General features: G+C 41.1%; 1 protein-coding gene across 2 annotated transcripts; it reads right to left on the bottom strand.

The window, feature by feature from the left end:
• Positions 1–2,271: 2,271 nt before the first annotated feature.
• On the bottom strand, positions 2,272–9,418 carry LOC309820494 (granzyme A-like; the record flags this gene model as incomplete). Of its 2 annotated transcripts, none has more annotated exons than XM_082651285.1 (5): positions 2,272–2,433; positions 4,548–4,817; positions 5,069–5,210; positions 6,628–6,766; positions 9,349–9,418. In XM_082651285.1, 5 exons carry the CDS (start codon positions 9,416–9,418, stop codon positions 2,272–2,274), a joined length of 783 nt encoding a protein of 260 aa, XP_082507411.1. The 2 variants fall into 2 exon arrangements, with proteins under 2 accessions (XP_082507411.1, XP_082507412.1); XM_082651286.1 differs by having other exon boundaries at positions 5,069–5,204.
• Between the last annotated feature and the right edge of the window lie 7,909 nt (positions 9,419–17,327).

Below are 17,327 nucleotides of genomic sequence, written 5' to 3'. Positions count from 1 at the left end.
GGTCTTTTTCACTGCTGTGTAATATTCCATTGTATATACAACAATTGTTTATCCATTTTATTATGAATGGATATTTGAGTTATTTTCAATTTTGACTTTTAAGAATAGAGCTGCTATGGACATCCTCAAACACGTATTTGGTGGAAAAAAAGCCCTCATTTCTGTTTGGTATATACCCAGGAGTAGAATTGTTAGGTCATAGCATATGTGTTCATTCAGTTTTAATAGACACTGCCACTTTTCCTAAGAAAAGCTCTACCAATTTACACTTCTACCAGCAATGAACAAGGGTTTCATACAACTCTTTTTAAGTGGACTTCAAAATCTGTAATAAATGTTGCCAGTAGGGAATACGCCATCCATCCTCTTATTGCTATTAAAATCCTAATTAGGGATTATAGCAGGCATCTAAAATATCCTCTTAGAGCATCTCTTTTAGATATCAGCATGAGACTTCACTTTCTAATATAGGGGTTCTCATCCCCAGCTGCATATTAAAATCATTGGGGAGCTTATAAAAAGAATACTTTGTCTTGGTTCTCATCAAGTTAAATAAAAATTTCTAAGGGTGAGACCTGAGCATTGGTCATTTTAAAGAGCCTGGTAAGTCTAATGGGCAGCCATGGTTGAAAACCAAAGGACCAGAATTCTGGTCAGTCTTTAAGCTATGTTCCTTCATTTGTTTTAAGAAGCTGTCTGTATGTTCTTAGTTTGGATATACCGTGTGTGTGTGTATGTATATGTTTATGTATGTATACATGCACACACATATAAGATTTATATTCCAAAGGGAACTGATGGAAATCAGAGGAATCTGTTCACATAATCTCATCTTCAAGTGGCTACTGGGCTGATGACTATCCACTAAGTTCAATATGCTGAATAAGTATCTTGAGTTTTTTCCCAAAGGAAAATTTCAGGCCACGATTCAACACTCACTCCCTAGTATGAGATGGCAGTCACTGTAACCACCATGTTGATTAGACCTACCCAGACTCAATGACAAGGGGAACCAAGAAATCACCTAGATAATCCAAGGCTTATTCAAACTACTGAGAAAGGAGGCTGACTTTCCTTGTATCCTTTTTTTGGCTAGCTAAGTGCCTCATTAATATCCCCTAGAATTTTAATTTCTGTTTCTCACCTGCCTTTGGAAAATACTGTAAGGCATTTTCTGTTTCTACTTCTCCCATCGACTCCGGTTCTTACATATAAATCTGAATAGCAGGTGTTGATGTGGAACAATGGCCTTTGAAGGGCAAACATTTCCTTTTAATCCAAACGTTCCAGACTGGCTGTCTCTGTTTCTTGCAGAATTGCTGAGCCCTTCACTGTACTTGTTACTAGACAGACTGACCTTAGTGTCCCTCCTGCTGGGCCCCACTGAATCAGTGAAGTGAATATTTCAAGCCAAGTTTGCATGTCACTTGTCACATGGATGACACAGGTGACATTGGTCCCTGATCTCTCCTTTGCATTATCCGCAAGGTCTCTATATTACTCTGGTTCACTTTGCTGGTGGAGATCTGCCTGCTAAAGTTATAGGAGAGCAACAAGTACAGTGATACAAATTGATTTTATTTATGATAAAATTAAGACATGACAGCAGTGGGCATATACCTGGAGAAAACCATAATTCAGAAAGATACATGCACCTCAATGTTCATTGCAGCATTGCTTACAATAGCCAGGACATGGAAGCAACCTAAATGTCCATCAACAGAGGAATGGAGAAAGAAGATGTGGTACACATATACAGTGGAATATTACTCAGCCATAAAAGGAACAAAATAATGCTTTGCAGCAACATGGATGGACCTAGAGATTGTTGTACTGAGTGAAGTAAGTCAGACACAGAAAGACAAATATCATATGATATCGCTTATATGTGGAATCTTAAAAAAAAAAAGAGTACAAATGAACTTATTTACAAAACAGAAGTAGAGTCATGGATAAAGAAAACAAACTTATGGTTACCAGGGGATAAGGGGCAGGAGGGATAAATCGGGAGATTGGGACTGACGTATACACACTACTATATATAAAACAGATAACTAATAAGAATCTGCTGTATAGTGTAGGGAACTCTACTCAATACTCTGTAATGGCCTATATGGGAGAAGAATCTAAAAAAAAGGAGTGAATATATGTATATGAATAACTGATTCACTTTGCTGTATACCTGAAACTAATACATCATTGTAAATCAACTATACTCTACTAAAAATTAAAAAAAAAGAAGTAACAGCAAATGAAATGAAATACGGTTATCTAAACTGCATGTTTCATAGTCTTAGCTATCCAGCTGAGGTGTTTCTTTGAGAGAAGAGTATAGACGCCAGGTCCTCGAGGGTCTCCACATTTCCCTGGAAGGCCAAAGGCAGTGATGCCTCTGAAAATGCCTTCACATATCAAAGGGCTTCCAGAATCTCCCTGGGGGAAAACAAGAGGAATGATGAAGACCAGCACCAAATATGACCACTAGCAGAATGGAAGAAATTCCATTTAATGTGGAGCCTTTAAGGTGAAGTTAAGACCAACCCTGACTTACTTGACAATTAGTGCTTAAAAAACCCAAATGTTTGGGAATATTCAATAATATGTTCAAATTGGTTTTCTCGATTTGTTTATGAAGCAGTGAAAATTGAAATGAAACTTGTATTATTGTTTGTGTAATCCACTAACATTGAGACAAATTCTCTGCTTTAGAAACTCTCCTGTTTGTCATTTTCTCAAAATGTTTAATAATCGCTCAAGGGATAAAATAGTCAAATGCAGATTGGCCACTGAGGCAAAGAATAAAAGCCATGTTTTCTAGTTCCTCCAGCAGATAATTGTCTTCCCAAAGGAACAAAACCGAAGCAACCTTTTCCTTCCCCTTCTCAAATAGACAGAAATTGCTACCTCGAGTCTCCTTTTTTTTTTTTAATGCGAAAGAAACATTTAATGAAATAAGTTATACAACAGTATCTCTAAAGAGCGTATTGAGTGTGAAAGACTCAAAATAAAATTCAACTCATCAATACAGTAATCACTGAAGAGAAAATTACATTTTAAAACTTGCGTTATTAATCTGCCAGTCTATCACCCTACATAGTATCAATGAACATTAAAATTAGACCTTGGAGGCCAATTCCTTCAAACTCCCACAAACGCCATTCTTTTCTAGCAAACATCGTTCATTTAGTCAATACTTATGGAGCATCTACCATGTGCCATGTAGTCTTCTAGACACTAGGACTAAATCAGTGAACAAAATAGACAAAAAGAAAAAAAAGTAGACAAAAAGTACTGCTCTCGTGGAATTTACGTTACTCTTTGATTTTCCTCCCAAGTCTCCGTAGAGCATCTGATGCTAGATGGATGCTCCCGGAAGTCAGTGATAACACTTTGGTACTGCCTGGTTCCACTAGGAGGGAGGCTTCAGTTAGCTGTAAATCATGCTTTATTCTTGTGTGTGAGCCACCCAATATGCGACCTTGTATTCTCTCAAGGAACTTTAGAATCAGCATATTTAAATGTATTTAAGGTCTAGAGACCAGCTTGGCTGTTTCCGGCTTTAGGGAGGATGGGTGGTGCCAGATGAAGGGCTGTTGAGGCTTGTACACAGAGTTCTGCAAATGCAAGGCTCTGAGGGCTCAGCTCCATCCCAGTGAAGTGAGAAGTGACAAACCAGTGCTCAGAGCTTAAACCTTTGTCAAGGGTTCTTCTACTCCTATCTTTAAGCAGAGCCCAGTCCCAGCCCTTCTCAGGGCATATGGTAGGCAGGCTTGTGTGTACTTTGGAATGGATCATGCTTGGAAGTTGTTTCCAGGGGTTGTGCTCAGCTCTAGGAAGCTATGGGGTTTACCCCGGAGATCTTGAGTCTGTCTTGGGAATGCAGGCATTTCAGACTTACCTGGTTAAATGGCAGAGGAATTTTTGGGGGGTGATCAGATGGGGAAAACGTACTGAAGGCCCTAGAGGAACCCTGACTTCAGCTCTCCTCAGTGTTATATATTTTTCAGTTTAGATCTATATATGTTAATATGAAAAATGAGAAAAAATAGCTTCTTAGTGGTTTTCGATATAAAATCAAGAAGATGTAGTAGTTCAACCCAGGCACTAGCGTGGTTTATGATGAACAACTCACCTGAGCTGAGAACATTAATTAATTTGACTGGAGCTTTATCAAACTTCTTTTTTTTTTTTTCTTTTTCTTTTCTTTTTTTTTTTTTTTGCGGTACGCGGGCCTCTCACTGTTGTGAGAGGCCTCTCCCTTGCAGAGCACAGGCTCCGGACGCGCAGGCTCAGCGGCCATGGCTCACGGGCCCAGCCGCTCCGAGGCACGTGGGATCTTCCTGGACCGGGGCACAAACCCGTGTCCCCTGCATCGGCAGGCGGACTCTCAACCACTGCGCCACCAGGGAAGCCCTATCAAACTTCTTTTTAAAAGCACTAGGACGCTGTAGAAGCCAGTGTCATGACAAGGCAAAGAGTGACTTCACGTTCTCTACATCTGCATGAGTTAACCCAACAGCTAGAGTTTGGGATCTTATTTTACTTACACTGCAGGAATCTCTTCCACCTTTGAGGCTTCCGGCACAAATCATATTCAGTCCAATCACAGGGTTATAATTATAGTGGCTTTGATCGTTGCAGATTTTTCTGTCTATGACGGTGACATTGACCTCTCTCAAAATATCAGACCGAGGTGAATTATTGTGAAACCTACCCCACCCTGCAACTCGACACATAGTTCCAGGTTTCACATCATCCCCCAATTTAGGGAGAGTAAGGATAGCCACGTTTTTATTAATTGTTGCTTTTTTGTTCAGCTGTTGGAAGACAAGCAAAAAGTTAACAGAATGAGATAATTAAGAATTTCATCCAATAAAAATGAATTAAAAAAATAAAAATTGCACATTTTTATTTAAATTCTAGCTGAACCCTCAGGGACCCCCACCCCCCACCCCCTTACGCAGCTACAGTCTGTAGTTATCGGGGCACTGAGAAAGGTTTCCATGTAGGTGGCCAGACTGTAGGAGCTTCTATACTTTCAATCAAAAGTATAATCAAAGGTTCGTACCTGTAGAAGTTTAAGATCACCCTCATGCGTGTCCTGGTCATAGCATGGATAGGGAAACACTTTCTTAACAAACATGATCTGTTTTTCAGGCTCTTTCTTGGTTATTGAGTGAGCCCCAAGAACGATCTGGGATCTTCTGTTCCTGAAAACAGACACAACACCGTTAATTTGGTTTACTCTTTAAATCAGAAGCTGAGCATATTATGTGCTGATCAGTTTCATTGTCCCATTTGTAAATACGCTTGCTGTGAAAATACTTGTTTGTGGCTCAGAAAAAAATGTGTACTTTAAAGAATAAAAAGTGAATTGTTTATGAATTTATCATTACCATTATCATCATGATCACCTGCAGCTTATTTATAACAAGCTAAACTAGTTTCACTGAAAAACAAATGATAAGAGAATTCCATGGCAGCTAAGCCAAGTCTTGGGATCTTTGCTGGGGTTTTACTGCCATCCCCTCAACCTTCCTTTAGTTGTCATAGAGAATCAGGTTGCAGATGACTGGAAAACAGAGATCTCAGTAGTCTAGAGACAAAAGCAAAAGACACTCGATAGCTGTAGACTAATGCACTGAAGAAATCTTTGTAAGAGAACAGCAGACTTAAATGGGAAAACTTTCAGAGATAGATCGCTTAGTGGAAGACCCTATTTGCATGGCATTGAGTGTGTGTTTGAGGGGATGGTGGTCTGCAGGAGGGTCCCAGCATTCTTTCCTCTTATTACTCCATGCTAAAGGTTCATTTTGGTTAATAAAATCAAGATCCTCTCTGATGCATTAATGATGAAGGCCATTATCACTCACATCTTAGTGTATAAACTACACCAACCATATATTCACATCGCTGTTTTTCCATTACACAGCTGATATTAGTCTCACTTAAGACATTAGAACAGTGCTTTCAGTAGACTATACTTTGATGATGAAATGTTCTATAAATCTGCACTGTCCAATACGGAGCCCCGTGTAGGCTACTGAGGACTCGAAATGTGGCCAGTGAGACCGAGGACCTAAATTTGTAATTTGATTTAACTTTAATTAATGTAAATGTATATAGCCATAGGTAATTACATAGCCAACATGATAGTGGCTATCATAATAGACAGCCCAGGTTTAGAAGCTTGATTTAGGGAGCGGAGAAAAGACCAGCCCTGGAAGAGGTTTGAAGGCAGTGGTTGACGGTGGTTAAGAGATGGCGTGAGAAGTTCATAAGAAAAACAGGAAGGCATTCAAAAGAAGCTTTCTCTGATTGACAGTGGTGCTCAGGCCCCTGAGGGGACACTGAAATTTTCACCCTTCCGCACCATCATGAAGTCAAGATCAGAAGCATCTAGGGAAGCTCTAGGGGAGATCTTCCGGAAGAGCTCTGGTTGCTGCTTCCTCATTGGTCGGATTCTTTGGGGCCGAGCCTGGGCTCAACTCCCTTTTGGGGTAAAGCAATTTGTCAAAGATGTAAGCGATGTAAAGATCCTGTGGCTTTAGTGGTATTTACTGTCTTCATTAATATTCCCCCAAGTTAGAATATCTCCACAAATGTTTTTTAAACCCAAGCACTTACACGTTACAGTGAGCTGCAGTCAATACCCAGTCTCTTGCAATCAAAGCCCCGGCACAGATACTTTTGTCTTGAAGTAGCACCATGTAGGGTCTTGAATGAGGAGTCACTTCATTTCCTCCAATAATTTTTACACAGAGATCTGTTAAAAAGGAAAAGACAAGTCATATCAGTGACCCCTCCAAAGAGTTCTACCTAAAGCCATGTTTCTAAGACTAGACATGCATTTCCCACTTAGAGAGGAGGGGAGATGAGGGCATCCTCCCCATCTTCATGTGGATTTCAGATATCTGAATGTAAATCCCATTCCTGTTGGACTTTCTGAGAAGGTCCTGCTCTTTCATCCACAGAAACCATGCCTTTGGTCGTTCCAGGGATTATCAGGCTGGAAATCTGTCACAACCGCTGACCTCAGGCCTCAGGGCTTGCAAAGGCAGACAACTGTGCATGGGTTTATACCAGTAACACAAGGAGCCGCTGGTGATGATGACAACCTTGAGTGCTCTCCCACACCTCTCCCTTTCTGGCTAAGTATTAATTTGGGGAAGCAGAGTGGCTTTTAGAAGCTTGAAAACCACCCTTTTTGCCCTAAGCCCTTGCAAAACCCCATAGCTTACAAACTGATATTAGTACCTTTTAGCTGTGACCCTTCCCTTGAGTTCTTTGGTCATTGTGAGACTTTTGCTTATTGAAATTTGCACTCTTCTCATTCATAAATTGAGAGAATAATATCTTTTGCAACTGAAGCTCCCCTTCAATCTCCAGACTGAACCACATGGTTTAATTTAAGCCCTTTTCCAATGAAGAGAGGAGAGAAGATGCTATAGGGAGAGAATTCTGCCTTAGTAAAATTTCTTTGGTGATAGAACAAGAGTAGAGATTCACTATTAGCGAACAGTGAGACCAAAGCACGAGGCAAACCATACATGTTGGTTGAGAGGATCTTGTGCCCGTGTGATATACTCTCAGCATCACCTTCCTACACCAGACATTCTTGGGTTCTCCCCAAACGTTTCTCCTGACCATTGGCTGGGACTCAGGTTTGCTTCAATAGGGCACAGTGCCTGTTACTCCATTATTAAAGCTAACTCATTGCCAGATTTACAATGAGGGGTAAATGATGAGAGTGGGGGAAGGGGAAGTGGGTTTCCAGAAGGGAGTTGGGAAGGAGAAGTCCTAGACTCTAGAAGTAAAAAGGTAAGGAACTTAGAGAAACCAAGAGAACTTCACCTACATCTCAATTTTCCTGGGGTGTATCACAAATAGATGGATTTCAAAGATGCATCTTTGGACCGTCTGGGCTGCAGAAATCATAAACTCAGTATAATAGTTCATTTTGCAGAGTCCTGTGTTTGGTGAGCACAAATACCACCTCAGAAAAAGTCCCCATATCCCACAACCTAGGATTCGGGAATAGGATTTAGAGCAGGTGAGAAGCTTTTAAAACTAGCAATTCTTGGTTCCCACCCAGAATCACAATAAATTAAAATCACTGGGACTGGGATATCAGCATTGTTTCAAACCCTCCAGAGGATTCTAATGTGTAGAAGGATTGAGACCTCCCATCCAGAGCATCAAGTCTTGCTTTGCTGTGTCTGTTCCTTTTAGGGACCCACATTGCTCTCTCTGCCCACAGGAAACAAAGAGTAAGTTGCTTTTGTTGTTTCCTTTGAAGAAAAGATAAGATTGGATTTTTAAAATCTGCTCTGTTTTCACTGTTGTGGAGGATTTGACATGCCTGAACATAGTCGTGCTATGCCCTACTTATAGTACTCTGCCCACCCTTTTGTTTCTAATGCCCTGTAACCTTATTATTTCTAAAACTTTTAGGTACAAGATAAACTAAAGAACTTCCTTGGGAATTTTTGGTAAGATAGGTTGTTGCATCAGCATCTGCCCACCACTTCCATCTCCAAAAGCTGCCACGATGTGGGGAAAACCCATGGCTGCTCCACATTTGTCCAGCACAGTTCAGCCTAGCCCCAGAGTGCTTTTCACTGCCTAGAAAGTTTTTAAGGAACATCTAGAGCTACCCCGGGGCTATTACCCTTCTAGTGATAATCCCATGACTTTTGCAGCATTTCAAACTGATGCATGTGCAACTCACACAAAACCAGGCAAGTTGGTTACTACTTAGTACATCAAAGAATAAGCTTAATACAAAATACTATAGCACTTCCAAAGAGTCAATGCGGGGATGCTCCCAATGTCCTAATGTATTCCCAAGGACACACTAACCTAGAGAAATAATGATAAATATTCGAATCATTCCTGATTCTTGGGGTGTGTCTAGGTCAGGTTTAAAAAATATATATTTATTTATTTATTATTGAAGTATAGTCGGTTTTGTCATTAAAGCTATCTATGCATTTTCTGCAGCAAGAAAGGCTGAGGCATCACTATTCCTTCCCTGAAAGGTCCTATTTGTTTTCCTAACTTAAGAACTTTTTGTTTGTTTGTTTACTTGTTTTTACAGTGTCCTTTTTGACAGTTTTCAAGCCCCAAGTTGGCAGCACTGGTGGTTCTATTATCTTTTGTAAAGGAATTGTAAAGAAGAAAGAAGGTTGTTTTTCTTTCTAAAATAAAGATATATGTAGAATCCAAGAAAGAATGTTAAGGCTTGCGAGAAAAAAATCTCCTCTTAGTACACTTAGCTAATACTGCCAAAGAGTCTGCTCCATTTTGCTTAATTGCTATAATGGAAATGACAAGAATCAGTCTTACCTTCAGGAATTAGAAGGAGGAAAATGACCATTGAGAGAGTGGCTGCCAGGAAGGTAGAGGAGTTCCTCATTGTGGCTGGTGTCCCCACGTCAATCAATGTGAAAATCTGTTTTCAGTTCTTGATTGGCTCTTATTTATATATCGAGAGTACAAAGGATGTGGTTTCCTTTCTTTTCTTTCTTTCCAATTTCAAAGTTGAGTATCAGGAAAAAGAAAAAACAAGCCACAAGTGAGAACAGTGAGTAATCACTCATCTGCGGGCATGCTTTCCTTGGCTAGGATTGCCGAGGGGAGAGGGTTGTAATTCTACAGAGTGGGTGGGGACAACGGGCCCTCGTTGCCATCAGAACATAGTATACAAGAAGAGACTCCAAATGTTTCAGCTGAGATTTCGTGGATTCTGGTTTTCATCAGCAGCAACATTATCTTTTCTATCCACAAATGAAAGCTCTTTAAAGACTTAAATCAGAGATTTAAAATTGGTAACCTAAAAGTTGGTCACCAACCAAGTGTCTTTCTAGTCATCTCCTTGGATTTTGTAAGGATTAATCAGCTAAGGGCACGTGGAAATATAGGATAGAGGCTTATTTATTCATAAGCTCCTGCTTGGATTTTCCTTCCCCACTTTGTGGAGGGTAACATATTGTGTCCCTGTCTGGAGTTCGGCAGGTGGGGACAGAGGCTGGTGCAGTAGGGAGGGTTAGCTCTCTCCAGTCCCCTGATTGGGCTTCCCCTGATCATTTGATTTTACAGCTTTAGACATATGGAAGTATCTCTGAGTTGCTCCTTCCTTCCTCCCTTCCTGTCTCTCCCTCCTATCCTTCCTTTCTTCCTTCCTTCCTTCTTTCTGGATTTAGCTAAGAAAGGAAAATGGGTGTCAGACATGGCTACTTTGTTTCAGTAAGGAAAATATCTCACTCTAAGAAGGATCATCCTCAGTCCCTGAACAAACAGTATTCAGTGTGCTTTCTATTAGAAATGTCTTTAGTTCTTTTTCTGAGCTGAGGATGTGGTCTTTATTATATGACATGTATATGGTCATAGGTTTGATCAGGGTGTTTGGTGTTAACCAGCCATCCCCAGAATTAACACCCTGATGACTTCAGACTCAGAAGTTGCTTTTTCAGAAATCACATGACCTTGGAAGGAAGCCCTACTGAGATACCTGTGTTTCCTTTTCCCAGATATTACTAGGGTATCAAAGATGAATCATTTTCAGTAAAGCAGTGGGATACCCTGCTTCTGTTTTTGGTGAATAATTTTAGTGCAGACTTTAAAAAAAATCAAATTTTAATTGACTACAGCTACTGAAAATTTCCTAAAGGAAACATTGATAATTCTGTTTCTTTTTATGTGACTATGGTTACCTTTCCTAGACTCATGTTGACTTTTAACAGCTTTCTGAGATATAATTTACATACCATCAAGTTCACTCATTTGAAGTGTATAATTCAATGGCTTTTAGTGTATTTCTAGAGTTGTGTAACCATCACCATAATCTGATTCTAGTACGTTTTTATCATTCCCCAAAGAAGCCTCATAGTTATTAGCAGTCACTCAGCATTACCCTCCTTCCCCCACTCCCCTGCCCTAGACAACCTCTAATCCACTTTCTGTCTCCTTAGACTTGCCTATTTTGGACATTTCATATAAATGGAATCGTAGAATATGTGGTCTTTTGTGACTGATTTCTTTCACTTAGCATAATGCTTTTGAGGTTCATCCATATTATAGCATGTATGAGTGTTTTATTCCTTTTTATTGCCAAATAATATTCCATCATATGGAAATATCACATTTTATTTACCATTTCAGCAGGTGATATACATTTGGGTTGTTTCTACTTTTTACCTATTATGCATAATGCTGCTATGAACATTTATGTACGAATTTTTGGGTGGACATACGTTTTCACTTGGGGTGTGGGCATAAACCTAGGAGCAGGATTACTGGGTCATATTGTAGCTACGTTTAACATCTTGAGGAACTTCTAAACTATTTTCCAAAGTGGCTGCATCATTTTACATTCCCATCAACAATGAAGGTTCCAGGTTTCTAAATTATTGCCAGTGCTTTCTATTAGTATTATTTTTTATAATTGCTATTCTAGTGGGTGTGAAGCAGTTTCTTATTGTGGTTTTGATTTGCACTTCTATAATGACTAATGACTAATGTTGAGTTTCTTTTTATGGGCTTCCTAGCTATTTGTATATCTTATTTGGAGAAATGGCTATTCAAAAATGTTGCTTGTTTTTTGACTGACTTATTAGTCTTTTTATTATTGAGTTGTAAGTGTTCTTTATATGTTCTGGATATGAGCCCCTTATAAAATAAATGATTTCCAAATATTTTCTCCCAGTCTGTGGGTTGTCTTTTATTTCTCTTGATGGTGTCTTTTGGAAGCACAAAAGTTTTAAATTTTGATGAAGTCCAACTTATCCATCTCTTTTATCACTTGTGCCTTTAGTTTCACATCTGAAAAATCACTGACTAATCCAAGATCACAGAGATTTACTCTTAGATTTTCTTCTAAGAGTGTTACAGTTTTAGTACTTACATTTAGGTCGCTTTTTTAATTAAATTTTTGTCTGGTTCAAATTAATTTTTGTGTGTGGTTTGAGGTAGGGGTCCAACTTCATTCTCTTGCATGTGGATATTCATTTGTCCCAGAATTATTTCTTAAAAAGACTATTCTTTCCCAAGGAATTGTCTTGATCCCTTTGTCAAAAATCAGTTTGCCATAAACGTTAGAGTTTATTTCTGGACTCTCAGTTTATAACATTATCTGTCTTTATGTCAGTACCGTATTGGCATATGTCCTTATGCCAGTGCCATACTATCTTAATTACTGAGGCTTTGTAGAAAGTTTTGAAATTGAAAGGTGTGTGTCCACTAACTTTCCCACTAACTTTGTTCATTCTAACAATCTTTTTCAAGATGTTTTGACTGTAAAGTATAAATTCTAAAAATTGTGTATTAAGGCTGTTTATTTATGTTCTTGGGAAACATTTTAATTTATTCCAGCTGTGAGTGAGCCATTGCACTATTGTAAGCCAGTAGTTCTCAAAGTGTGGTTGGTGAACCCCTAGGGGTTCCTGAAACCTTTTCAGGGGTCTGCAAGATTAAAATTATTTTCATAATAATATTAAGGTGTTGGTTTTTCATCTGTGTTGACATCTTCACTGATGTCACAAAGGGAAGGACGGATAAAACTGCTGGTGCCTTAGCACAAATCAGCAGTAGCACCAAACTGTACTAGCAGTCACTGTATTCCTCATTGTCAGACACTCTCAGAAGAGAAAACCAGTTTCAACTAAGAATTTCTTTGACAGCTAATGGGAACATACTGTATAGCTTCGGGAAGGCTACCTAATGCACTGTGGTAACCTAAATGGGAGGGAACTCCAAAAGGGAAGGGATATCTGCATGTGTATGGCTGATTCATTTTGTTGTGCAGTGGAGGCTAACACAACATTGTAAAGCAACCATACTGCAATAAAAATTAAAAAAAAAAGAATGTCTTTGATGAGACAGTAGAAACAGGAAAATTAAAAAAAAATGTAACACATCTTTACCCTGTAGTAAATGTCTCTTTAATATTCTCTGTGATGTGGGAACTGTGCAAAATATGCATGAAACACGTTGGTTACACATGAAAGTACAATGGTTGCTTTGGGGAAAGGCACTGGTGCAATTGGTTGAGTTGTGAACTTATCTATCTCTTTCATGGAATACTATTTTTATTTGAAAGAATGCTAACAGACAAAATATGATTATTCAGACTTGGGTATTTGACAGACATTTTCTCAAACATGAATGAAGTGAGCCTGTTGCTTTAGAGAAAACAACTGACAATGTGTTGCTAATGATAAAATTAGAGCTTTCAAGTGAAAATTAGAATTTTGGGAACACTTGTGTCTGCTATCACAAGCTTGACATCTTCCAAACACTTAAGGACTTTCCCAATGAGATGGTAGTGACATTAACAAATGTATTTTAAAACATACTGTGCAATGAATGTGTCAACAGTTGGAAAATCTACATAACCCAATGAATTGATATTTTTCAAGAAAGCAATGCATGCTGTTACATGCACTTGTATTTGAATTTGCTGTCCTCTTTCCATGGTCATAGAGGAGTGGATCAGCTATTGGGGAAAAGGCCTGGAATCATACTGATTGATACATTACATAAATATTTATTGAATGCCTCTCAGGTGCCAGACACAGTGTAAATGCTGGGGATAAGAAGCAAAGGTGAATAAAACACATTTAATCTTTGCCATTATGGAGCATAGAGTCTACTAAGGAAGACACGTGAAATGATTTTAAATTGTTGTAAGTAACATAAAGGAAAAAAATTGGGTGCCGAAATGGAGAATACTAAGGGACGGTCTGTCTCAGAGAAGATGAGCAGCTGACGTTAAAGCCCAGAACTGCCGGATGAAAGGGTGCCAACCTGAGAAAACCTAGTTTATGGGGAGTGAGTGTGTGTGCAGGTGTGAATGTGAGTGCCTGTGGGGATGTATGTGAGAGTGTATGTGTGAGGGCAGGTGGGTGCTCACAAAGTGCATGTGTGTGTGTGTGTATGTGTGGAACTGAGAGAAGAATATTGGCACAGCCAGAGGGGAGTGAGTGAGGCAGAGACTCCAGCTCGAGCAGGGCCTTGTACACCATGGGAAGTTCAGATCTGTTCTCAATGTCTGTGAAAAGGCCTCTGTTAGAGGACATTCTATTTACACACTTTTGGAACAGGGTGATGTTCTTGTCCTCTCCGCTCATGACAGATTGAGGAAACCAAGGCCCAGAGAGCTTGAATGGTTTCTTCAGAGTCCTGGGGTGTGTCAGAGGCAGAGTGAGATCAGGAGCTCTGTCCCAGGTTCACTGCTCTTCTTACTCTGCCAGTCAGGGCTGCAGACAAATCGCTTCTGTAGCTGGGTTTCTGCTTAGAGAAGGTACAGTTCTTTTTGTACAAGTTGTCTCAGTGTTCTCAGTGGGGGAGATTGCTCAGGGCTGAGTGCCTCGTAGGTAACAAGCATTCAATATTTGGAATTGTCTCATTGGATACACAGAAATGTCTATTTCTACATATTTTAAAGAAGAGATAATAGACTTGGAGAGGGAAGGAGCAGGAAAACTGACATTTCGGAAAGTATTTTCTTGTAAGTCAGGCTTCTGAACTGCTCCAGGCTTCAGCATCCTTCTCTAGGTAGTGAGGGAGAGAGTTGGACTAAGTGCTCTTTGGGGCCCTTCTAGGCTTAACAGTCAGTGAATATACAAGGCCAGGGTGTGGGTTTCTGAAACCACTGTTCTGATCACTTGGGGTTCTTTCAGCATGGGCTTTATGCACGCTGGGTTTCAGTGAGTGGAGGTTGCTGGGTGTGCCTTCCAGGCACTGTACTTTGAACAACATGGGTTTAAATTTCGAGCGTCCACTTATCCATAGATTTTTTTTCCCACTAAATAAGCACTACAGTGCTACTTGATCCTAGGTTGGTTCAATCCGCAGGTTCGGAACCATGGATATGGAGGGCCAACTATAAAGTTATACATGGATTTTTCGGCTGTCCACAGGGTCAGTGCCCCTAACCCCTGCTGTTGTTCAAGGGTCAACTATATAAATAAAGGTCAGGGGGAGGGGAAGGGAGCATGAATTGGATGTGTGTGCAATGCGATTTTAAGCAGGGAAATTTAGGAAGGTGTGTTGAGAAGGTGACACTTTAGCAAAGATTTGGAGGATGGTAGGGTGCTAGTCATGAAGATATTGGGGGGGAACTTTCCAGGAACAGGGGAAAAGCCCTAAGTGGGTTCCTGGTGAGTATGAGGAAGGGCAGGAAGGCCAGCATGGCTCGAGAGAGGAGATTGAGGCGAGCACAGAAGGAAATGAAGTCAGGGGAATGCTGGAGACAAAACTGTGAGGGCCTCATGGGACCTTGACCCCAACAGAAACAGGAGCCATTGCTGGGCTTTGAGCAGGGGACAGACATGAGCTGAAGTGTCTGAACAGGATCACTTTGGCTGCTGTTCAGGGAGCAGACTGAATGCGGCCAAGGGAGGAAGCGGGGAGGTTAGGAGGTGATTGCAGTGATTTAGGACGGAGAGGATGGTGGGCTGGACCCAGCAGGTAGCAGCAGAGGTCATAAGATACAGTCTGATTCTGGATATATTTTGAAGGTAGGGCAGGTAATATTCCCTTGCAGAATGGATGTGCAGTGAAAGAAAAAGAGAAGAGTCCAAAAGACTCCAGAATTTTTGGTCTGAGCAACGGGGAGGTTGGAGGATGGAGCTGCCATGAAATAATGGGGAAGTCTAGAGTTGATGCAGGTTTGGAAGGGAAGATATGAGGCTGCTCCAGACAGGTTGCGTTTCAGATGTCTGCTAGACACCCAAGTGGAGCTTCAGAGTAAGGCAGCTGGCTCTAGCAGCCTGAAGTTAGGGAGATGTCTGCGCTAAAGACAGATCAGGAATTATCAGCGTGTAGATGGCGCACCATCTCCAGAGTCATAGAACCTAAATGCCATGGGAGAGGGAGTGAGGATGGAGCAGAAAAGTCCCGGGATTTAGCTGCGGGTCACCCCAGCATGAAGAGGTAGAAGAGAAGAGGAGCTCCAGCAACGGGGCCTGAGGAGGAGGGACCTGTGAAGCAGGAGCAGGGCCAGGAGAAGGCGACGTGCTGGAAACCAAGTGAAGACAGTGCTTCAAAGAGGAGGAAGAGGGTTTCCCTGGTGGCGCAGTGGTTGAGAGTCCGCCTGCCGATGCAGGGGACACGGGTTCATGCCCCAGTCCGGGAAGATCCCACATGCCGCAGAGCGGCTGGGTCCGTGAGCCATGGCCGCTGAGCCTGCGCGTCCGTCCGGAGTCTGTGCTCCCCAACGGGAGAGGCCACAACAGAGAGAGGCCCGCCTACCGAAAAAAAGAGGAGGAAGAGCTCCACTGTGTCAAATACTGCTGGGAAGGCAAGTGAAAGGGGACTGAAAACTGACCATTGGGTTTAACAAAATGAAGCCCTCGACGAGCCATTTCTGTAGAGTGTGGGGCAAAAGCCATATTGCAGTTTCAGAGAGAATGGAAGGAGAGAAATGGGAGTATAGACATCTCATTTGAGGAGTTTTGACATAGAGCAAAACAGAGAAATGGGGGAAATGCCTGGAGAAGGAGTCTCGTTTTCTTTTTATAAGCTGGGGAGGGTAGAAGCATGTTTATATGCTTATGGGAATGGAAAAAATTGGGGATGAGGTGGCGGGCTGGGGAGGGATGCAGAATTGCTGGAGCTGATGTCTTTGAGTTGGTGAGAGGCACTCCTTAAAATCCATGTTGCAGTTTGCTCTTTGCTGAAGCTCTGGAGGCCTAACCCTCGTACCCAAACTTGGAGGAGAGTAATGTTTAAAATGGAGAGCAGATTTAGCACACTATCGTGTGACAGAAGAATGGCATTTTTCACTTGCTCTGGGCACGTCTTCTCTCCTCGCAAGGCACATCAGCTTGAAGGCAGAAGATTGCTTGGTTAGATAGGATTTTATAACTCCCCTAACTCCTACCCCGAATCTGAAATCACATTTCCTTCCAGTAAGACTTTTGCCTTGCTGATCTAGTGCTGTCTCTCTCAAAGGAGCTGACATCAGGCCTCCAGAATCAGCATACCGTAATTCTGCAACAATAAGCACTGACAAATGATTCATCGTTATCTCTCCTTTTTCAGAAAGTGGTCTGTCTCTCCTGTCTCTTTTCCTCAGACATACTGGTGATAACAGAGAGGATTAGATTACAACAGAATAGCTTTCTTCAGCTATTTCTCAATCTCTAGGATGCCCTTTGGAGATACTGTCTGATTTGTTCTTCTCAAGTCTATTTAGCGGGCTCCTGACAACTCCCTCCCTTTGGGTGGGATGCTTGGGTAACCCCTGTGCACCCGTTGAAAGTTGCTGCTTCTAGTTTCATTCTTAGAAGACAGACAGCTCTTTTTTTTTTTTTTTAAATTGA

This window comes from Grampus griseus, assembly GCF_964374135.1.
Source record: "Grampus griseus genome assembly, chromosome: 3".
Lineage (NCBI taxonomy): Eukaryota > Metazoa > Chordata > Mammalia > Artiodactyla > Delphinidae > Grampus > Grampus griseus.
The sequence above is the reverse complement of the archived record's forward strand: the minus strand, read 5'-3'. Positions and strand labels throughout refer to the sequence as shown.